This window comes from Cheilinus undulatus, linkage group 11 (genome assembly GCF_018320785.1).
Source record: "Cheilinus undulatus linkage group 11, ASM1832078v1, whole genome shotgun sequence".
Taxonomy (NCBI): domain Eukaryota; kingdom Metazoa; phylum Chordata; class Actinopteri; order Labriformes; family Labridae; genus Cheilinus; species Cheilinus undulatus.
The window spans coordinates 11,105,891-11,129,701 of NC_054875.1; the positions used below are offsets into that span (position 1 = coordinate 11,105,891).

At 39.4% G+C, this 23,811-nt stretch overlaps 1 protein-coding gene across 2 annotated transcripts in view; it reads right to left on the reverse strand.

Annotated features, from left to right (window-relative positions):
* arhgap4b (Rho GTPase activating protein 4b) overlaps nucleotides 1-23,811 on the reverse strand; it is an 80,872-nt gene that overhangs the window by 41,470 nt on the left and 15,591 nt on the right. For both annotated transcript variants that reach the window (XM_041799014.1, XM_041799013.1), the window contains exons 2-4: nucleotides 15,763-16,109; nucleotides 7,007-7,178; nucleotides 6,733-6,895 (exon numbers count right to left, since the gene is read on the reverse strand). In XM_041799014.1, the coding sequence (XP_041654948.1) occupies nucleotides 6,733-6,895; nucleotides 7,007-7,178; nucleotides 15,763-15,832 (405 nt within the window). In that variant the 5' untranslated portion in view covers nucleotides 15,833-16,109. The remainder of the gene's footprint in view (nucleotides 1-6,732; nucleotides 6,896-7,006; nucleotides 7,179-15,762; nucleotides 16,110-23,811) is intronic.

Below are 23,811 nucleotides of genomic sequence, written 5' to 3' on the forward strand. Positions count from 1 at the left end.
TACTGAGCCACAGTTAGCCATCATGGCCATGTATGAAAGAAAAAAAATGCCAGGATTCTGATTTTCATTTTCTTGAATTTATTGATGATCTTTTAAAGTAACTTCATTGTTTGATTAAAAAATGTAAAAAAAAAAAAAAAACAGTTGTTAAAAAAAGATAACATACCTTTTTTTCTTTTCATAAAATACATTATACAGATTGCATTCTATTTTTGAGGGTCTCTGCGTGAATATTTTAAATTCTTTCACCAGAGTCAACAATGTGCAGAATTTATGCAGCTGTGTTGCTTTCTAATCCGATCTATTCTCACCATGTGAAATGTATAAACCAGCTAGCTACCTGTGCCTGTAGTTTTAGTCCAAACAGCATAACGCCTGTGAGTATGAGCATACAAAAAAAAATCATCTAAAGAAAAAATTCCTCCATCAGCTGATGAGCAATGCAGCACAAAGCAGCATGAGTTGTGCCATTTTCCTTATTTCTATTTTTCCTCCTCCTTCCTGCTCACATTGACATTAGGGCTGTCAAAAGACTAAAAATGTTATCGTAATTAATTACAGAATTTTTGTAGTTAATTGCAATTAATCGCACACTTTCATAAGATCACGTTTAAAACAATTCCACTATTTTGCATTTTAAACAGTTTTTGGGAAATTTTGGATTTTGTACGATACGATACGCTTCATTGTCCCCTTCGGGAAATCTGTCTTGGACTCCAGATCTGCACAGATGAAGCTGCCAATTAATAACACAGAAGTAAGAGACTAGAACAAAAGATGCAATCACATAACCCACGCATATTGCACATACCCATATTGCACAAGACTCTCGTAGAAATAGTTAAAAAGAAAAATCTTGGCAATAACTAACAATGACAAAGAATAAAATACAGTGAGATAGGATAAGGTAAGGACATAACACCATGACATTATTGCACAATCCAGCTACATCTTCAGGAAACATTATTCAAAACCCTAATTGAGGTGGGCACGAACTAGCTATTAAAGCGGTTCAGTTTACCTTTGGGGACTCAGTATTGCCTACCAGACGGTAAGAGTTCATACTCAGGCAAAGGATGTGAGAAGGATCAGCTAAAGCTTTCTGCACTTGCCTTAAAACAGACTGTTTATATATGAACTGTAGGGATGAGTTCTACTGCTGGCTTAAACTAAGGGTAATTGACTTCCTGCTTGTATACAAACCTGCTGTTTTAGCTAGATTAAAATTGTGATATAGACTTAACCATAGAAAAAGGAATTTGTAATGGATTTAAAAATGAAACAAAAAGACAGTAAAAAGGTAAATATTTGATAGTACAAGGTGCAGACAACTTCTGACTTGTCCACTGAGCTGTCTGTGATTTTTGTTTAAGTAAAATGAGACATTATGGAGCAGGGGTGGACTTATTACCTCCGCCACGGAGGTTATGTGATCAGGTGGGTTCGTTTGTTCGTTTGTTAGATTGTTTGTTAGTAACATAACTCAAATAGTCATTAACGGATTTTCATGAAATTTTCATGAAATGTCAGAAATAGCAAAAGGAAGAACTGATTAGATTTTAGGACTAATCCGGATCACCGTCTGGATCCAGGAATTTTTTAAAGGATTCTGTACTATTGGGAGATAGGGCTGCGCTGTTACCACTTTACACCAGGAGATGGTGGACATGAGTAACTTATCCAAAGTTTTAGAGTTTCTGGAATTTGAAAGACGCACGCCTGGTCGAGGAGACGAGTCGAAGTGTAACAGAGAGAAACACAGCAAATTGTAGCGAGAATACTCACAATGCTGGGAGGAATAGAGGAATATTCACCCTCTGCCATGACTTTCACACGTAGCAAAGATAAAGCTTTGCCTCACTGTGCCTCCACCCCACTGGGAAGGGAGTAATTGGCAAATTAGATTCTGGGAGTGATCCGGATCACCATCTGGATCCAGGAATGTTTTCAAAGGATTTTCACTTTTGGGAGATAGGGCTAATGGCGGAGGTCTGCGCTCTCTGAGTGCTTTTCTAGTTTTACATGATGTGGACTAACCAAAGTGTGTTTAAGGGAGAATAAAGCATGCGGTTAATCAAGATTAAAAAATAGCTGCACTAAATGTGGTTCTTGATTTGTTGCGATCACCTCAATTAATCTTGACAGCCCTAGTTAACATCGAGGAAAATGAGGCACAAAAGAAAATGTTAGGACATCGGGAATGTCAGACAGGAAAAATGTTCTTGATTTTTTTCTCACTTTTCTCACTCGACAGAGCTTGTTCACATGTTTTACACAGTGGAGATCGTCATGCATTAATAATATCCATATCCGTGGTTGAAATCTAATACTCCTCTGCATCCAAAATAAAAGCACTAGATGTACTGACATACTGTTCAAAGTGAAAACTGAATTTATGAAGCAGAGAACTAAATATTTTATGGATGCAGTGTGGACAGCAAGCGTCCAAAAGCTGCGTAATGCTTGTATGCTATAAGGACATGGAGTTCAGTGATTGTTGTTACGTAGTGTAAGTCAATTCACTGTTTAAAGCACTTAAAGTGTGTCTTATACTTTACTGGAATCTCTTATGCTTCAGCCTCTCCACTGATGGAAGTCAGGGCTCTCAGAAAAGGACCAGAGATGTTTAAAAGATGATTCAATGGACTCCTTTATCAGAGCCAAGCAGTAAGGGTGCAATTTGAAAAAGTTGAATACCCTCTTCCTCACAGAGAATCAGTTCTGACTGGTCTCTATGAGGGGGAAGTAAGCACACAATAAACCAATACAGAGACAGGCATGAAATACAGCCCCTTTCACAAACCATCAGACTATAAAAATATCTACTAGGTTGTGCACAGTCATAACAATCATCTTTTAAATGTGGCCTATACACTTAATTTTATGGTACATTAATTTTTGCAAGGCTCAGGTGTTTGTTATAAACTAGCCAAAAAATGCTAAAGTGCAGTAAAAGTGCATTCATTTTTTCACACAAGGTAACAGTATACTGTATGTGGTGTTATTTTACATGACTGTATTCTCTGTCTTTTTCAAAAGTCTTCAAAAAAATTTTATTTTTGAATTTCCCTGTCAGGGTTTCCTTACTGAATAAATACAAGAACACTATACCATAATTACAACCCGTCACTTTGCAGCTGTGCTGCTACTTTTCAGGATCTATATTAACTGGTTGAAAAATTAGACTTTGTATTTGTTCTGCTGTGACCAACAGCCCTTGTAGGCTACTTGTAGTCTTAATTGTTACATGTGCATAGAGTGACTTTGATGTGAGCTACAGCAGACTCAATATAGCGTTGAGAGTGATTTTGGTAATGCTCTGCTTGGCTTTTTGCCTAAAAACACCTCTTAGCTGCTCTGAAGTGACTGTTATGGCTTAATTAAAATTCTGCTCACTTGTCAGCTATGAGAAGGTACAGAGAGCGTGTCTGACAAGCAGTAATTTTAGCGAGATGAGTATGTACACTTTTTTTTTTTTAATGAATGAGGGTGCAGATGCCACTGCAGTGCAAAGACAGATAAGAGAAAAAAACAACATGAAGGAAGATCGTAAGAAGATTTTTGTTTGCAGACTGTTCAGTTTTTAGATGGAAAGTAACAAGTGGAGTTATTCAATGTTGTGCTATATTACAAAATTAATCCTGTAGTAGTGAAAAAAGCTCCATGTTTATGAATTTATGCATAGAGCCTGAGGCTTTCAAACAGGATATAGAGCTGACAGTGTTTAGCATTTTGGCTGTTTATTGGTGTGATTTGATGTTAGAGTAGTAATCTGCTTATTCTGTCGCTGACAGTCTACAAGAAATTCCTGGAAGTAAGTGAAATCACCTCCAACAGATTCAAAAAACATATTCCTTAAATATGAAATAAAAGGAACCCTGCAATCTGACATCCTTATTTTAATGGTTTTGTCCAGTTTACATTAGAAATGACCATTTTGAGTTCTGTTCCCTCTCTTGCACAGATATTTAAAACACACAAGCGCTTTCAGGCACAGCTGGAACGATGCAGCGCAGCATAAAGGTCAAAGCTTAACATCGAGTTGGGGCAGCAAAAATGTCCTTGGCATTTATAATGGACAGCTTTTAGCAACAATGAGCTTAGATTTTCCTCTCAGAGTAAAATACTTCATGGTTGATGGACTTGTGCATGTATAGCGCTTTCCTACACTGCTGGTCACTTTTAACCATTCACACCACATTCACACACGGATGGCAGAGGATGCTATGTAAAGAGGCAATCAGTACTAACTGATCATACACATTCACACACCTCACTGATGCAGCAGTGGGATCAATTTGGGGTCAAGTGTCTTGCCCAAGGACGTGCAGCTGCAGAAGCAGGGGATTGAGCACATGCAGAGGTACGGTGTTAACTAAACAGACAGAAGAACCCTTCAGTGCTGACGTATTTCTTTGCTTCCTGACAGGTTTGGTTTATTACATGTTGTTTTCAATGTAAAATGCTCACTGGGGAGTTTGTATGCCAAATAAAATCCTTCATCCTGTCAAATTCTATAAAATAAAGAGTGTTGCATAAAGATGTAGGATTAAATCACGGTTATACAAAGGTGTGATATGGGCGTAACATGAATCAAACCAATCAGAGTGTCAGCTTTCATTGGCCTAGTGCACCCGCCAGCTGGCATGTAGTTTTACTCTTTAATAGATCACACTCCAGCCGGCTCTTTTAACTGCTCTCCTTTCATTGTGCCCCTAAACAAAGCACACACAGGACTCCAAATGAAAAATATTAGAATATATATATACAGTAAATATATTAAAATTCTTTTGGTGTAAAACTCCCACAATTCTGCTTTTTCAAAACAAGATCTCTTTGAAACTAAATGCTGCCAATATTTTCTCTCATGTTTGCCCATGAAAACAAATCAGAGTTTGTCCAGCAGGTCACATCTTCTGCCAGATAACAAATTTCTTCTCCATATCAGCTGTTGGATGTGCTAAATGCCAACATTTAATAGACTTGGTATAACATCTGCAACCGATATCTGTTCATGCCAGCATTATTTGCTGCTGGCAGATGTTTGTCAAAATGGCCAATAGATTCTTTGTAGATGACGCCACATAGCAGTGGAGAACTGCCCATGAGGGGTAAGAAGTGATTTCTTTATTGAGAAATACTACCAAAAGGCCATGTGTTGTGCTGTTTATGACTATGCCAAGCATTCAAAGTGCGAAAACAAAAATATTCTTGATTCTTACGCTACTTTTGTGTCCCGAAAGTAGTGAAATACTCAGGCAAAAAAAAAAGAAGTTTAAAAAATATCACAGAGAAATGACAGCTGGCATGAATTTAGAAAGCCTCTATCTAAAGCCTGGATGAGTTTATGGTAGGCTACGTTTCCACAAAGCAGTCCAGTTTAGTAGTTTAGTTGTGCATGTTTTTCTTAAAAATCATCATTAGAACATAATGTATGATTGTGTATTAGAGCCAACCTAAAAGATAAAAAAATAAAGAGAATCCATTAATGTTTGAGCAAAAAGACCAATTTGTGTGTGTCTGTGGGTGTTTTAAAGTCATAAAGTTGTATATTTACAAGAAAACAAACCGAGAATTTCAGATTTTAAAAAGTTGGAAATTTATGAGAAAAAAACCCCAGAAAATTCTTATTAGTTCAGCACAAGCCTCCCTTCATCTGGAGAGATAGAGCTGGAAGATAGGAGGTCTGCAGGACTGACTGATTTGCTATACTGATCACCTCTATGCCAGGTAAACTGGTTAAAATATAGGACTGTTTTGTAAAAAAAGTGTGAAAGTTCATTTAGAGCTGTTAAATACTAACTTTCTTTCATTCCCATTCAGTCCTAATGGCTGTCTCCCACTTCCTGCCTCCCCAATGATCACATGATTGCAAACAACCAATGTCATACTGATGCATCTACACATTTCTAGTCAAATCTTCAAAAAAATCTGCATTTATCAGACAGAATGTACATATTGGAGTGAGCACACAGAGAGGAGAGCTTGTAAGCAAACAGAAACAGAAACCAGTACTTTCTTTCAGCCCTTTGACATATTAAACACTCTGTATCAGAAAATGCCCTGATATTGCAGTGTGGTGTGTACTGGTGTGCATCCTGGGAGTGAAACAGGCTCAGTGGAAGAGCATTGTGTATTGACTGATTTATGTCCATCTTTCCAAAGCATCCTCTAAATATCAGGAAAGCACTGACCACTGAGAATTTAGACCAGATTCTAACTCCTACTTCAATCACTGTTGTTTTCTGCATCCTTAAGATAGGAACGTGCCAGCTTTGCGCCTGACCAAACCTTATTTAATGCAAATGCAACAGGGATGCAAGTTCATTTGCTATTCACACAGCATGAGTGCTTGGGTGTAAAAATGACAACTGTGTCAGGTGGAGAATAGGAATGATATCTGTACTGAATGCAAAGCTGCTTTTTGCCAGGTGTATGATAGGGCCCTAAGCTGTGTAGTAAACAATAAAAAAATAATTGGACAAGCAAAATTCTGAGTTGGGTGCAGACCTAGAAAGAATCTGTAAAACTATGCAACATAAGAGAAGATGGCCATCAAAGAAAGGGCTGGTGACCTTCAAAATAAGACAAGGATCTGAATTGATTACTTGCACCCTAAAGGCGATGGCCTTACAGTGATAACATTTGCCCTGCACCTTTAGCTGAATGGATTGCATGCTTTTAGTGTTTCCACTTTGCATGCGTGTGACCTTACACCAAACATCCACTCACCCGTTTGTGCAGGCGGTGTGTGTCCTCTGTACTGTGTGCCAGTCGCTGTGTGAGTGTGTTGCAGCAGGTGTCGCCCAGTGCTGCATGCTCCCTGCTCTCCAGACGAGTCTGAGTCAGCAAGACAGACCAGACCTGACACACAGACTGACCCCACTGTTCCTTCCTGGAGAAAAACAGACATCCTAGCTGAGATATGAATAAAAAACCCTTCAGAATCACTAAAGAAATTGAAATGATACACACAAGTTTAAATGCTGCAAACACACATGCTTACTTTTTCGTCTTGTGGGTGAATCTTTCAGTGAGTTTGTCGAGGGCACGTGCATATTCAGCTTCAATGTCACCTCGACGCCGGAGAAACTCAGAGAGGTCTGAGAGCTGTTGCTGTTTCACCTCCACCTGAGAGTCTAAAATCTTTATCTGGTCCGTCAGCTGAGCCCGCAGGTCTGACACACATACACAAACACGATAGACAGACAGAGATAAAAAATTGGATTTAAGCCAGGACATGTTTACAACCCTGAGGCAGTGAAAACGTCCTATCTTATCTGCCTTAAGTTCTGATAAGAGGAGCCTGAGATAAGATTTTCCAAATTTCGTATCACAGAAAATCCTCGCTAACTTCAGGAATCCTCCCTTATCTTCCTTCATCTTTCTTATCTCAGTTTCTGAAATCCTAAATACTCAATCCAACATGGTTTATCAACTTTTCAGTCAGCTGGCTAAGCTTTTGTGCAACTTACCCAACTAAAAGACTGTGACTCTTGGTTTTTGTCACTGTAATATTCTGATGCATTTAAATATGTGGCAGAGTGACAATGAGTTTTAAACTTTGAGACATTTATTCATCTATTTTTATGTTTTTTTTTTTCCTTTTATGCCTTTTATTTAGACAGGACAGTGGATATAGCTGGATTTGGGGAGAGAGAGTGAGGGATTAAATGCAGGAAAGGAGCCTCAAACCAGATCTATCACTTACAGCCACAAAATCATAAATCTAAAAACAAAATAGGTCAGCACTTGTCATAAAGTCTTACTCTTTTTATTGAAGCAAGTATTAGGCAGCAGCATATGGATTAGTCCATATGGTCTGAAGTGGATTAAAAGATAAAACGTAGTGTTTGTTCATTATTAATCCTTTATAAAATGCATGGATACATCTATAAGCACTCATGACTGCGTTGGTCATACATTTATGTACTTCTGTATTGTAATGCATGAACAAACACACGTCTATACAAGAGGGATTATGCCTTTAATGTATGTGTATTACTGAAAATAAATATTTCATTAAGAATTACTCATGCACATCACACCTGCTCCTATCTACAGTTGCATGCTTGCATACGTAAGCATGTAGCTTACAGTATGGCCACAGATCAAAGACATGCTCATTAGGTAAATTAGTGACTCTAAAACAGTGGCTCTAGAACGGTCCATACTGGAACTGAAACCCAAATTTCTGACTATTTTTTAACTATACAGTTTAATGCTATGAAAAATGTTTTAGCACATATCTTTGGTTGAACAAAATATACAATAGAACTAAGAGACAAAACAAGACTAACACATTTATGCCCTGGGTACACATCATGTGTTCATTTTAGTTTGGTAGGTTTGCAGTTTTATCATGTAAATTTGTAACCTGACACACCAGATGGATGTGTTTCACACATCCATCTGGGAAAAGCTTCAATAGGAAACGTTTGAGAAAAGGCAGAGGCTTTGAAAAAAACTTGGTGTATGATTGGGTGAACGTTCTGTCTGTCACATCTCTATGGGCCAATCAGAACAACAAAACACGTGACCTAGCTGCTATCAAGCTGCGTGTGCGCAGCTACTGATGAATAATGCAAACCATGGCAACTACAGACATGAAAGTACTCAACTTTTGTCGTTTTTGAAAAGAAAACAACTCACTGCTGTTCTTTGTTCTTCTTTTAATGAAGAAATGCTGTCAAGTTCTGATAAAACTGGCGCTTTGCAGCATCCACGCTAATCTCTTCCTCCATAAGTGCACCAGCTCTTGCTGCTGCTTGTTTACGTCACGACTCTGCTGCGCCTGAAAGTATTGCCCCTCGTCGCTGATTGGTCCTGTCACTTTCTAACCGGGCCCAAACGGTTCAGATGGGAGCTTTGCAAGATGGATTCGCCAGTGAAAAACAAGGCGTATCCATCTGCTTTGCAAGGTGAGTAAATTTGGGTTTTCTTGGGATCTTAAGGAACTAACACATTATTATGATTTTAAAAAAGCACTGCTGTTCCAAGATAATAAAATAAATATGTCAACATTTTGAGAAAACAATCAATTTATACTTAGGACAACAGAATGGGAAAAAATAAAATATACGGATGTATTTCCGCTTAGGGTTTCCATATACTTCCACACACATATTTACACCAGACTGAAAACAGCCCTGCAGCCCACTTTTAGGTCCTATCAGTTGTGCACCACTGATCTAAAGTGTTCACAGATGTGAGAACGAGAGCGCTTGCTCGTCTCAACACATCAGCCTTGTTACTGACTGGTGACCAGTCCAGTGTTGAACCATGCCTATCACACAGTGGCTGCTGGGATTGGTTCTAGCAACCCCCACCTTCACATGACCTAAATAAAGCAATACAGGCATCTGTTTTACTGAATAAATATGGCAATATATATATATCATAAAACCCACTTTTTAATCATTTTTGCACATATTTTTGGGTATCTGCAATATCTGCTGACCCAAACATGTGAAAGAAAGCCAACACAGTCTTTTGTTCATGTACTCCTGTGCCTGAAAACATAATATCTGCTGGTCTGTTCTGAATCTGTGCCCAGTGGGACATCACAATGAGTCAACACAGTAATACCTGCCCTTCACCTGATATCTCCACCCACAGCCATGGAAGTGCACAGCTGAACTCTCGGCAGAACACCCCACAGGAGAGGAAGCAGGGTGAGAAGGAGCTCGCTTGCATTTAAAGTGACACACACCATAACAGACTGTTATGAGAAAAGTTGTGTAGAGCTGGTTTATAACCTTGATCCATATATTTTGTCCAAAGCATAGCACAGACATGTTAATTCAACCATGGGAGTCTGTATTAAAAGGTGGGTATGATATGCCTTTTTCAAGTTTTGTTCAACACAAAGACGTTATTTGGGTGGGGCGCCCAGGTATATTTCAAGCCATCAAGTATATTTACTGACTGTTTTTCCTTTTCTTTCTTATTTACAGTACATTCAGAAATTATTCAGACCCCCTTCACATTTTAAAATGTTATGTTGCAGCCTGATACTACAGTGAAAAAAAATTACTCACATTAATCTCTCAGAACCCAATATAAAGATGGGAAAACAGAATTTTTGAAAATTTTGCAAATCAAATATTCGGCACCTTTGCAGAAACAACTGAATGCACTGTAGTCACCATTTAGGTGCACTAGAGATATGCACTAATACATCCCTATGGTAAATTCACCAATTAAGGTGCATTGTCTCATATTAAATACAAAGCTTGATATGCTATCGTTTTAGCATTTTATGTACTTTGTTGCTCCAAATATCATTCTGCACTTCTGCACTTACGGATGCTGACTGCAATACCCTACATCGTTAAAAAAAAAAAAAAACAACCTTGACACATGCAGCTCCCCAGTTACAAGTGATGTTATTTAAGCATTTTTATAAAATGTACAGTTGATGAATACTGTCACAAGAGCGAGAAAAAAATTAACATACAGAAAGAAGCAGGACTGGGGGGCCATCTCTACCACCCAAGCACAGCATCAGTGTGTGTGAAACATCACCTTTAATCATCAGCACTTTAATTGCTTTAGTTCTATACATGTGATAGTGTTTGTGAACATCCTCTGTTCCATTTAAAAAGTTCATTCTCACAATAATCTAATTAATGAGAAAATATCATACCAGAGAGGTTATGACATGTTATGATAATTCCCTGAATAATCTTCCTATTTACACCGATAATGCAGGAACAAAAATGCTGATTTGTAAAGCTGAGCTGAGTAAATTAACAGCAGGATACTGAAAATCACACAGAGCCCACATGTGATAACCCCAACCTAACCTCATATTATACACATGAGCTTTTAAGCAAACCCAGCTAAGCCAGCAGTGACTTGGCCCAATGCTGCACTTTGGTTTGAAAAGGCTAATACAAACATCATGCTCTCAAATAAGTTCCCCTTCTCTTTTTTCTCCCTCTCTTCCACTCTCACCTGCTCTCCCCTCTCTCTGTGCTTTCTACCCTTCTTCATCCCTCCAACCCCTGGTCAGCCAGCTCCCTCATTCCCCTCTTTTTACTCCTTTTCTCTGTCTCTGTGTGAGTACACAGCCTGAGGCTGACTGGATGTGAGGAGACAGCATCACTAATACTGGCTATAAATACATCCTTGTAGTACAGTACAGAGTGCTACCCAGCCCCGGCATGCATCCTCAGAGACACAACATGAAGATCACGTACACACCGCTGTTGTCACGTGAATAAATTCAACAGAAATAATGGGCATTTTAATGATTCTAATTTGTTAGAGAGGACTCTCTTTACATTTTTTCATACATAATAACTGCAACAATTCATATACTGGTCAAATGACACGTATCTAATTGCCGCATATTTTGAACATTTGTTGTTTTAGACATTTTTTTAAGCAAATATGTCAAACAATTGCAAACTCTAGTGTTCCCCATGTAGGGATTTACAGATTTATTTTTCTTTCATGATAATCAGTAAAGAGTTTTAGGGTTTGAAAAGTTTGTTTTGGAAAAAAAATCTATTTGGAAAGACATCAGTTTGGGCCATCTGAATTTTTGATGATCTTTTTTGGAGTATTGTTTAGAATAAAAAAACATCACTGAATAAAATAGGCATCAGATTGATCAATAATGAAACACTTATATTCAGACCTAACATGCCATGCCATCTTTTTCTCGTTTATATTTCTTCTTTAGAAACAGTAACACTTCTACAAGGAATCCTGATCAAGACGGGTGCACAGAAAGACATAACAGGCTTAGACAGGGGCATCTCGCTTCACTAAAACAAACAAAAGAAACACAATATAACACAACAAGCAGATACAAGCACACAGGAATCAGTGTCTGAAAGTCACTGCTGATAATGGGATGTGTTGAGAGCATAAACGTTCATCCATGAAAGCAGCAGAGCTAGGTTCACTGAGAGTCTGTGTCTGGATGACTGCAGAGCAACTGCACATATTCATGCATGGATGCACATGTGCTGCCTCATATGCATTCATGCATGCAGGTAAGTGCACATGCACAAACAGAAGAGCAATAAGGGGTGCAGACTGAGGTTGTCAAACTTGGTGATACTTTGTTGCTTTTTTGATTCTGTGTGTTTTGAAACAGTGCATCTCTGTTATTCTTTGTAAAAACGTTCATTTGGGATATTTCATGCCTTTACTAGAGAGGACAGTAGATATAGTTGGAAATAAGGGAGTGAAGAGGGTGGGGAATGTCATACAGAAGAGGAGCTGCAGATCAGATTTGAACCTGGCCTTCTGCTTGAAGGCCGACAGCATATGTGCATAGGTTAAGACCTAAGCGCTAGGTCATTGTTTTTTCCCAATCTTTGTCTTTCAAATGATCAATGGCATCTAAAAGTGTCAAAGTATTTGTATTAGATGGAGTAAGAATGAGCTGTGACCAAGCAGCAACCTGGTGTTGAATAATGAAGCCAAATCTGAAGTGCAAAAATCTGCAGTGTCCACTTGATGCTGGCTCCCAACGCCAAAAAAATCTTCATTTGGCCCCACAGTAAAAGTCCTATTTTTACAGCAGAATCAAATGTGCTCACAGCCTGATAAAGGAGCAGTTTTGGTCCCTTATAGTTCAATATCTCTATGCATAACAACAGCACACGATCTAAACTACAGAAATGCAGGGCAACATGTCAGTACTAAATGGTGATACACTATTTTACTGAAGGTATTTGCTCACCTGCCTTGACTCGCATATGAACTTAAGTGACATCCCATTCTTAATCCATAGGGTGTAATATGACGTTGGTCACCCTTGCTGCTATAACAGCTTCAACTCTTCTGGGAAGGCTTTCCACAAGGTTTAGGAGTGTGTTCATGAGAATTTTTGACCATTCTTCCAGAGGTGCATTTGTGAGGTCACACACTGATGTTAGACGAGAAGGTCTGGCTCTCAGTCTCCGCTCTCATTCATCCCAAAGGTGTTCTATCAGGTTGAGGTCAGGACTCTGTGCAGGCCAGTCAAGTTCATCCACACCAATGTCTTTATGGACCTTGCTTTGTGCACTGGTGCACAGTCATGTTGGAACAGGAAGGGGCCATCCCCAAACTGTTCCCATAAAGTTTGGAGCATGGAATTGTCCAAAATCTCTTGGTATGCTGAAGCATTCAGAATTCTTTTCACTGGAACTAAGGGGCCAAGCCCAGCTCCTGAAAAACCACCTCACGCCATAATTCCCCCTTTACCAAACTTTACACTTGACACAATGCAGTCAGACAAGTACTGCTCTCCTGGCAACCGCCAAACCCAGACTTGTCCATCAGATTGCCAGATGGAGAAGCATGATTTGTCACTCCAGAGAATGCGTCTCCACTGCTCTAGAGTCCAATGGTGGCGTGCTTTACACCACTGCATCTGACGCTTTGCATTGCACTTGGTGATGTATGGCTTGGATGCAGCTGTTCGGCCATGGAAACCCATTCCATGAATCTCTCTACACACTGTTCTTGAGCTAATCTGAAGGTCACATGAAGTTTGGAGGTCTGTAGTGATTGATTCTGCAGAAAGTGGGCAACCTCTGTGCACTATGTGCCTCAGCATCCGCTGACCCCACTCTATCTTTTTACATGGCCTACCACTTCCTGGTTGAGTTGCTGTCATTCCCAGTCGCTTCCACTTTGTTATAATACCACTGATAGTTGACTGTGGAATATTTAGGAGTTAGGAAATTTCACGACTGGACTTTTTGCACAGGTGGCATCCTATCACAGTACCACGCCGGAATTCACTGAGCTCCTGAGAGTAACCCATTCTTTCACAAATGTTTGTAGAAACAGTCTGCATGCCTGGGTGCTTGATTTCATACACCTGTGGCCATGGAAGGGATTGAAACACCTGATCTCAATTATTTGGGTGGGTGAGTGAATACTTTTGTTAATATAGTGTATGATGATATCTTTTGTGACAGTGCGCAGAAGTTTCCTTACATTTATTGTTATTAAAGAGCAAGTAATCATCCAACACTGGGTGCCTTGGACTTGATTTTTGCTGCTGTTGTATTTGAATAGGTATTTGTATCAATCAGTTTTCACAAGTAATATCAACTTTGAAATCTAGTACCCAAAAGTACTGAGGCTTAAAAAAAACTTCAGATCTTAAGTCACTTAAGCTGCCATGAGTGAAAGTGAGAGCACAAAACATGTAGGCAATGTTTTGTTACTTGTGGAGAAGTTTGCCTATATTACTGGTATATTATGACCTAGTAATAGATGTCTTGGGATTGTATTTTTGTTACTGCAGTATTGAAACACTTATTATTTGGCTGTCACTGTTATCATGACAAAAGGTTGATTGTGTCATAAGGCACTGTGGCGTTGAGAAATCAGGCAGATCTCCAGTCATGGTATTGAGCAACAGCTTAGCAAAAGCACAAAAATTGTTTCTATACCAAAACACTGCTAGTGTATTTGTGCATTTGACTGCATTTTGGGTAACTGAAACAAGAAAAAAACAAATGCAATGTCTAGAACTTGCATTGAAACAGGTATTTATATTGTTTGATTTTTACAAGAGTCCTATCAATTTAAAATCATACAATGGTTGGTGACTTAAGGTTGAGAGTATCATAATTATTTATTCACTTACTTTCAACCTGAAGCTTTTGTCAGCAAAAAGATAGCACTGTGAACAATTACATTAATGATTTTATGTTCACTAGGAATAGGTCAATTAAAATTGGGTAGAGCTGGATGGTGGTGCAGTGCTTAGCATTGGTGCACTTCACTAAAAAGGTTCTTGGTTTACATACGGTCGGACAGGGCCTTTCTGAGTGGAGTTTTCAAGTGCTCCTAGTGCATGCAATGGTTTTCTCCCTGTACCCTGGCCTACTCCCACACTCCAAAAATATGCCTGATAAATTAACTAGTCACTCTAAACTAACCATAGGTGTCAGTCTCATTGTGAATGGTTCTCTACACGTCGGCCCTGAGAATGACCGGTGACCAATCCAGGGTGTACTCTATAGCTCTAGCTCTTTGCAACCCTAAATGTGATAAATGGTACTGATAATGACTGGATGGCTCTGTCTACATATGAATCCTACATCTGAAGCTTTAAAAAAACCCTTCATATCTTCAGCACCATTTTAACCAAAAGCTGCAAAAAGGAAAAATAGTTTGTACAAACAACACATATAAACACAAAGATTCTATATCATTACATTGCCAGCGATTTGTGCAATTAATAGTGCGTGCAGAGTTTGCACACACTTTAGCAAATAAATACAAAAGGTTACTAGATATTGGATGGCTAGAACTTGTACTTTTGTCGCTGTGGTATGCTGTTAGCAGAATTATTACAATTTGATGATCTGGTATCATGACAGTAGGTTCATAGCTTTAAAGCATAAGATCAATTTAGACAGTGTTAAGGAGTTTAAAAGCATTTTTTTAATTAAAAAAGAAACTGCCCATTACTATGCGCCTGGGACCTAATTTTTTTGGTATGGTATTGAAACTGCTATTAATTTTGTCTGATTCCATACTGATATCAATGCAAATGCACTTTTGCAATTTAGACAGTTTTGCCTGGAATTTAGACTGGACATTGACTGGAATTTTTGGTCATTTGAACCAAGACACTACCCAGTTTTGGGTGCCTGGGACTTATACTTTTGCTGCTAATGAATCGGAACAGGTATTGATAAGTAGGTCTCCCTACTGACATTTAAAATCTGGTATCATGACAATGCTTGTGCAGACATTCACAGACACAGGCACATTAATCCAAACACATCTTACCTTTCATCTGTGATTCGTACTCTGCCAGACTCCCTTTCTCCTTCCTCAGCTTTCCATGTGATGTCATCATTTTTGGCCCCTTGGCGCTCGTCTGTCAGTGAGGCCTTCCTTCCTGATCCCTGGTTCTTCTCCTAGCCTCTGTCTCTCCCTCCTGGAACCCTTTAACCTCAGCTCTGTAGTCCCTAACCCTTCACTCCTGACCCCTTGGCCTCACTGCTTTAGAGCTGCGTGCGACGCATCGATATCAGTGTTGATCTGCCGCTCTCTGTGGGGATGTCAGTAGGGTCGATATGTTCAAGGAATCCCCTGGGTTGCTGATATGAATGCTGATCCATAGGTGAGCTGGCCTGAAGAGGGAAGAGAGGGAGGACAGGATAACGGTAAGAGAAGAGAAGGATATGAATTACAAGAGGACAACAGAGGGCATGAAAGGGAGATTTACTGAGACCGTGGATGAGAAAATGAGAGAGCCATAGGAACAGGACGAATGAGGCCAGGGTGACAAGACAGAAAGAGACAGTGACACCAGAGAAGGGAGATTTAATAGGATGGACAGCAGGGATGGGGGGCAGAGCACAGAACGGACAGTAAGAGGGCAGAATGATGGGATGTGAGTGAGGAAGGTTGAAGGATGGGGGAGGGGGAGATTAGAGGTGATGAGTAAAAGTAGTAATGAAGGACGTTCATGGCCTTAAGGTCGGGGGTTCGGGGATGTCTGTAAAGGTAATGGTCCAATACAAAATCAAATAACTTCAGTGAATTCTGTACACAAACTGCACAAAGAAATAAAGTATTAACAAAAGGTCAAATGTGACAGATATAGTCACTGTCTAGTGCAGTTTATGGGCTTTGGAGGGCCGCAGATTTTGGTGTAATTTCTTATTTTGGTGTCACCTTAAGGTTACTAAAGCATTTATCACTGTTGCTTTCAACGTATTAGTGTTATTTGCACATAAAAGGAAACTCTGCCAATTTCTCACATAAAGGTCACTCTATTAGAGAATTAGCCAACACGCAAGCCTGGGGAAAAATGCTATTTGATCCTCTCGTGGCTGTGAAGAAGCTTTGACAAGTTCAAAGAATTCACTTTGAATTGTTAAGCACGAACCACAAAACCCCAAATACTTTTCAAACTACTCAATAGAAAACAGCAAAAAGGCAATATATTAATGATCAGGCTGTTAAAGTTCATTGTTTTATCAAAATTTTAAAACACAAACAATCTGCTGAATGAATCTGATGCCCGCAACATGTTCCAAAAAAGTTGGAACACGAGCCTGTTTATCACTATGTTACATCATCTTTCTTCTGACAACACTCTGCAAGTATCTGGGGGCTGAAAACACTAATTGTTTGAGTACTGAAAGTCAAATTCTCCTCTTGGCAGTGCTGGGTTTCTGTTGTTGTAGTTTGTGCTTCATAATGTGCCATGCAATTTTGTTTTAAAAGATGCATTATCAGGCTTGTTATGCATTTATCTAGAGAGTAGGACAGTCACTAAAGTCAGAAATAGGGGTATGCAAGTTAGGAAAGACATGTGGGAAAGAAGCCACAGGCTGGACTTGAACCCGGGTTGCCTGTGTAAATGGGGCATGACCTAACCCCTAGGCCACCCATCCCATTGCATACATTTTCAATGGGAGACAGATCTGGTCAGTCTAGTACCTACACTCGTTACCTGTCAAGTCATACTGTTGAAAATGTTGTAGAATGTGGCTTAGCATCGTCTTGCTGAAATGAGCAGGGACACCCCTTAGAGAGACACCTGGATGGGAAGTGCATACTGATCCAAACCTGTACGTACCATTGAATGGTGCCTTTAAAGATGTGAAAGTTACCCATATCATAGGCACTAATACATCTTCACACTACTAGGATGTGTTGATAAAAATACAGATGGTCCTTTTCCTTTTTAACCAGGCAGACTCAACCACCATTATTTCCAAAAACAACTTGAAATGTGGACTCATCAGACCACAGCACACTTTTCAACTTTTGGTCAGTCAATCTCAAAGGAGCTTGGGGTATGGTTTTTGCTTTGCATGGTTGGGTCTTAACTTATTTGTAGATGCAATGATGTGCTGTGTTAACTGACAATGGAGTATGATGTGTGTTGGCATTGTACTGTGATGGTGGATGGAGCGACCTGAGGGGTCAAAGGTCATAGTCATTCAGTGTTGGTTTTTGTCTTTGCCCGTTATGTGCAGAGATTTCTCCAGATTCTCTGAATCTTTGATGATATTATGGACTGTTGATGGTGAAATCTCTAAATATCTGTGTTCAGAAACTGTTAGACTTTTATCCAACGCAGTCTTTTACATTGTAGTTCATGTATAGCACACTTCAGTATGTCTGACAAAGCCTTTCAGGAATGCTCCTTTTTACCAATCATCTGCTCACCTGTTGAAGGTGTTTTTTGAACATTACACAACTTTTCCAAGTCTTTTCCAAGAAAACAACAAAGTTGATCAGTTTGCACAAGGGCTGTCAACATTGATCCCACTAATTGATCGTGATTAAGATCTATCATAAATGCACTAATTTTTTAAAATCACAATTAATCAAATGCTTTATTGTCCCTTTCAACACACTTGGATTAAACTGCTGCAACTTCTCCCTGCAGCCACAGTGAGTCAGCCCACCACTGCTACTAAACACCCCATCTCATTTCACTTTAAGAGACTTACAGACAGTCCAGTGGAGAAGTCAAAAGTCACCTACACATTATGTGTGTGTTTTCTTTACTATACCCATGTTTCTTTTTCAATCCACAAGTTCCTACTTCACGGTTAAGTTCATGTCATAATCTAAACCTTACTTATAAAAGCAGGTCTGTATTTAAACAGGAAAGTCGATGACCCTTAGACAGAAGAGAAATTTTAAAATGCAAAATAGTGGACTTTTAAATGTGATTTAACAGATTCAATTAATTGCAATAAATTATAGAAATTCAGGGATTAATTGCAATCAAAAAATCTTCTGACAGCCCTAGTTTGCACATCTTTATAGTTGTCTTCATACTGCATTCAACTGATCATAGGTTGACTCTGCAGATCAGTGTACAGAACCGGAGTTTGTAGAACCTTCTTCCATTTTCTTAATGTCAGTTTAGCCTCTCATATCCTAGACATCCATGTTGATGTCATAATTATATAAATCTATTATTTCTAGTTTGTTTCATAGCAGATGGGACACTTTACCCACAAGCCTCAGCTGCTGTTACTTTGGAGAAAAGCCAGTAATTCAAAGCCCATTGCAAATTTGAATGTCTCTGTTTTTACATCTGTCAGCAAATCCCATCTTGATTATTGAAGATCCAAACAGTATTTTTAGGCACAGTATCTCTGGGAAGCATAATCTTTAGTAAGACCTTCATAACTGAATCATATGTTATGTAAATGGATTATGTTTGCTGAAATAACACAGAGATCAATTTTGAGGAGCCTATATAATTTGTCTAAACATAAAGAAAAACAAAAAAGTTAGTGGTGGGTTATTATGTCTTCTCTGAGGCAGACAAACGCACCAAAGTCAACCACAAGGTTTGTGCTCTGTTGGTAGCTAGCTTAGAGATAATGTCTGCAGAGTTGGCACATTGAGAGAGCATTAAAAAGCTCTGGCCAAGAGGTCATCTTTGAGCCACTAGTGCAAAGTGAAAGTTTGATTTGATGTGAGTCAAAACACACCCATATGATTTAACTGATGGGTTTCATTTAATCCAAGCTTTGGAGGAGCGCTGACAGACAATAGTGATGATGTAGCATTATCTGTGGTTACATCCCCCTTCTTTTCATTCTTATGTAAGATTTTAGGTACACTCTGTTTATATGGGATTTGATTTTGTCTGATGAAAGCCAGTGTTTACAAGCAGACAATTGATGAAAACATCCTTTATTAGTCTTCCTCAGCAGCTTACTTTAAGCACAAATGTAGTCAGCAATATCTCCCACACATGTTTGATCAGCTCCTTTTAGATGAAAATGTATTTTCTGGTCAGCCATGGAATAACATTTTTTTGCTTTAGCTCCTTTTTGTTTATTGTTTGTTTGCTATTTTAATCAAGTAATATTATCTTGCCTTTTTCTGGGATTCAGGGCATGCTCAGCTATTATGTAGTTGAGGAGTGATCAGGCTTGGTACTTTATCTGGTTCACTGTTTTGGATTAGCATGGCTGTAAAAGTATGGCTCAATGTTTTGGCCTGTTTGGACCACAATGGTATGAATTGAGCTATTTGGCTCCATATGTACATATATAGCCAGCTTCTGCAAATTACCTCTGAAAAGAATGGTGGAGAAAGTAGGCTTTCTGCTTTCTCTATTGAGCTCATTAACCAAAAGCATGCAAAACAAAATGACTGTCTAAAACATGGTTGCTTAACTGCCTAAGGAGCTGAATTAAAGAGGCCCATTACAGAAAATTACAGAGGGGTAGATCCAAACCTTTGGGATGAAACTAGGGACTAAACAACAAGCATACCTCAGTGTCTGCTCCATTTATTTCTTAACTTTATAAAGTTATTCTATGCAAGTCTTGAATGTTTTAAAGTATTAAAAACTGGCAGTTAAATGAGAAAAACTACTTTTTCCAAGTCTAATTTTCTAACTCTTAGCTCCATTTAGATAGAATGGTCGAAAGAGCTAGAAACTGGAAAGAGAAAGAGAGAGAGGATTTACAACAGGGGTTCGCAGACAAGACCACCAAGCTATTGCCACCCTGGGAAAAACAACTTTGGAGAATAATGTCATAATTTTGAACTACATCCATCCATCTATTATCTAGACCACTTATTCCATTTGGGGTCACAGTGGCTGGAGTCAGTCCCAGTTGTCACTGGGCAAATGGAGGGGTTATATCCTAGCTGGTCACTTGTCAATCACAGGGCAGACAGAGACAACAAGCAATTGCATTCACATCTATGGGCAATTTAGGCCCCGTCCACACGGAGACGAATTCAGGAGTATATGCAAAAGTTTTTTGTCGTATTGGCGTTTCATCCACATGGAAACGGCGTTACAATACAATACAATACAATACAAGAACTTTATTCATCCCCGAAGGGAAATTCACTCGTCTGGGATTCTCATCTGTTTACTGTAGAATTATAAAGTCTAATAGCTGATGGTATGAAAGATTTTCTAAATCTTTCTGTCCTGCAGCGCAGGGATAGGAGCCATCCACCACCGTTGTTTGTTTGCTCACTGAGGGAGATATGAAGTAGATGATCCATGTTTCTCAGAATGGCCTCCACCTTGCTCAGTGCACGTCTCTCAACCTCATCCTCCAATGAGTTCAATTTGATTCCAACCAGCCAGCTTTTTTTCTTGCATCCTTGTGTTTTACACTGCCTCCCCAGCAGACTGTAGCATAAAACAGAACACTTGCCACCACAGACTGATAAAACATCTGCAGCATCTTACTGCAGATCGGAGTCTTCTCAGGCAAAAGAGGCGGCTCTGCCCCTTTTTGTAGATGAAGTCTATGTTTTTAGACCAGTCAAACTTATTACCCAGGTGCACACCTAAATATTTGAACGATGTCATCACTTCAACGTCCACGCCACAAGTGTTCACTGGCCGAGGGGCGGGTTTGGATCTGCGGAAATCTATGATCATTTCCTTTGTCTTTGAGGTGTTGAATAGTAGGCAGTTTTTGTGATTCCAGTCACTGAAGGCACTTATCAGATCCCTGTATTCGGCTTCTTGTCCATTTCTGATACATGCCATGATAGCAGTGTCGTCCGAGTATTTCTGGATGTGGCAGGACTCAGTGCTGTATTTGAAGTCTGATGTATGCAGTGTGAACAGGAATGGAGCCAGTGCTGTCCCTTGTGGAGCCCCTGTACTGCTCATTAATGTCCCAGAAACACAGTTCCCCAGCCTGACAAACTGTGGCCTTCCTGTCAGGTAATCTGTGATCCTAGAAACACAAGAAGGATCAACTCCCATCTCCGTGAGCTTGTCTTTGAGTATGGTGGGTTGGATGGAGTTGAATGCATTTGAAAAATTTGAAGTTTGAAAGAACGGGTCCCAGAGTGCATAAATCTGTAAACTACTACTGTTCGTCTCCGTGTTGACGACCATCCGCATCTTTCTTGAAACGATTACGTCCCACATAGCGTAGCTCTCTTAAGATACCTGTGTGGGTCTGACCAAAACAACTACGGCGGATTACAGAGTGTTTGTGCTGCAGAAGCCACTGAGCTTATTATGGCTTTCACAGCAAAATCTGATGCTCCTTTACCACCATTGCATACGCCATATGTTCTTATATCCAACGCAGAGAACAACCAGAAGGGCAACTAGAAGAAAGTTTGTGTCAGTTTTCTGTGATCTTCTTTTCGCTGTATTGCTGCCATTTCCATGGCAGCAATACAGCACCATGTACAGGCTTGGCAAATGCATACGGCAATATATCATTTTCGTCTCCATGTGGACAGGGCCTTAGAGTCTCCAGTTAGCCTGATGAGCATGTCTTTGGGAAGACGTAGTACCCAGAGAGAACCTACGCATGTGCATGGAGAACATGCAGTCTCATCACAGAAAGGTGACTGGAATCCGAGCCAGGAACTTTCTCGCTGTGAGGCAACAGCACCAACCAACGAGCCATCATGCAGCCCATTTCTGAACTATAGGTCAACAAAATTTGTCCTATTTGTGCATACATTAATGCTTGCTTTAATATTCATTTTCATATTACTCTTGCATGGATGTTAAGGTTAAAAGTGTTTATACTGCAAGGAGTGGAGTTTAATGAGACAAAATGTAAGGATTCATTTTGGTGCCCAAGGAAGGACTCTGAGGGCAATATGCTATAACCTCCCCCTAAAAATATGCACTGAAAAACAAGATGGTTAAAGTCAGCAATTTATTATCCATGGTTTGAGATAGTTTTGTATGTTTCCAAATGTATAATACTAATCCAAAAATCTAAATGAGAGACAAGTTGTTGACAGAGGATACATTTATCTATTGATATACAGTATCAGTATACATATACAAGTATACGAGATAGTTGTGCAGTCTTATTATCCATCTCTGTGTTTGAAATTTTAGGTTCTGACTTGTGTCAACATGGAGGCACAACTATTTGGCCCACAGTTGTCAAAGCAGATCAAAACAAAACATACTTCTGTTTATTTCCTCTTTTTTGCATTCAAATAAAAGACCCAGAAGACATATCTTCACAAGGGGGAAAATGAAATCTGCAGGGCGGAGATTTAAATACTTAATGGATGTAGTGGAGCAATGAGGGTCTGCTAAAGCTACTTAACAGGAGGCAATAATAACACTCTTGACAATGCAGTCTAATGTCACATCATATCACCAACAATACAGGCAGGGATGTGCACTCTAACATCAGATTGTTTTGTTCAGCTTCTTGCTTTTTCACCCTTCTGTACTTTTTTTTGGCCCAATCCATCTTCTGCCTCAGGCATTTTAACAAAAAGTATCTAGATGGGCTTAGATGGGGGGGGGGGGGCTATAAAGACATAAGCACCAGAAAAACACAGCCCACTGCCAAAGTTACATAGTGCTGAAAGCAAATGACCAGGGTGCTCCCTGCTGAAAGTTATTGCACTGTTAGACTTTGAAATTTATCTTAAGAAGGAAATGTCACACGTCTTGCTTTAAGCAGTTTGTCTTGTTTTTACTGTCACCCAGGAAAGGCACACACACAGACAGAGGCAACTTTACCACCCACATCCTGTGGCAATTTCTCAACTTCTACAACAGGTTTCAGCTCTGCACTGACTACCACTGACTCCACTTTTGCTCAAAACATTGTTCCTCAATCAGCCTCAAGTTAAAAATTAGGTTAAAACCTACCACAGGGACCAATAACACAAACTTACTCCAACATAAACCACTACCTATAATGTAACTAAAACTGATCCTCTGTAATGCGATCTTGCGTAACTTTAAGAAGGGTAATAAGAATTGTTAAAGCCATTTTAAAAATAGTAGACGATTTTTAAAAGACCTGACAAGTCATGTTTTAGTAACACTTTGAACTAAATACGTGCTGTTAGGTCTGCAGTCTCATTTCC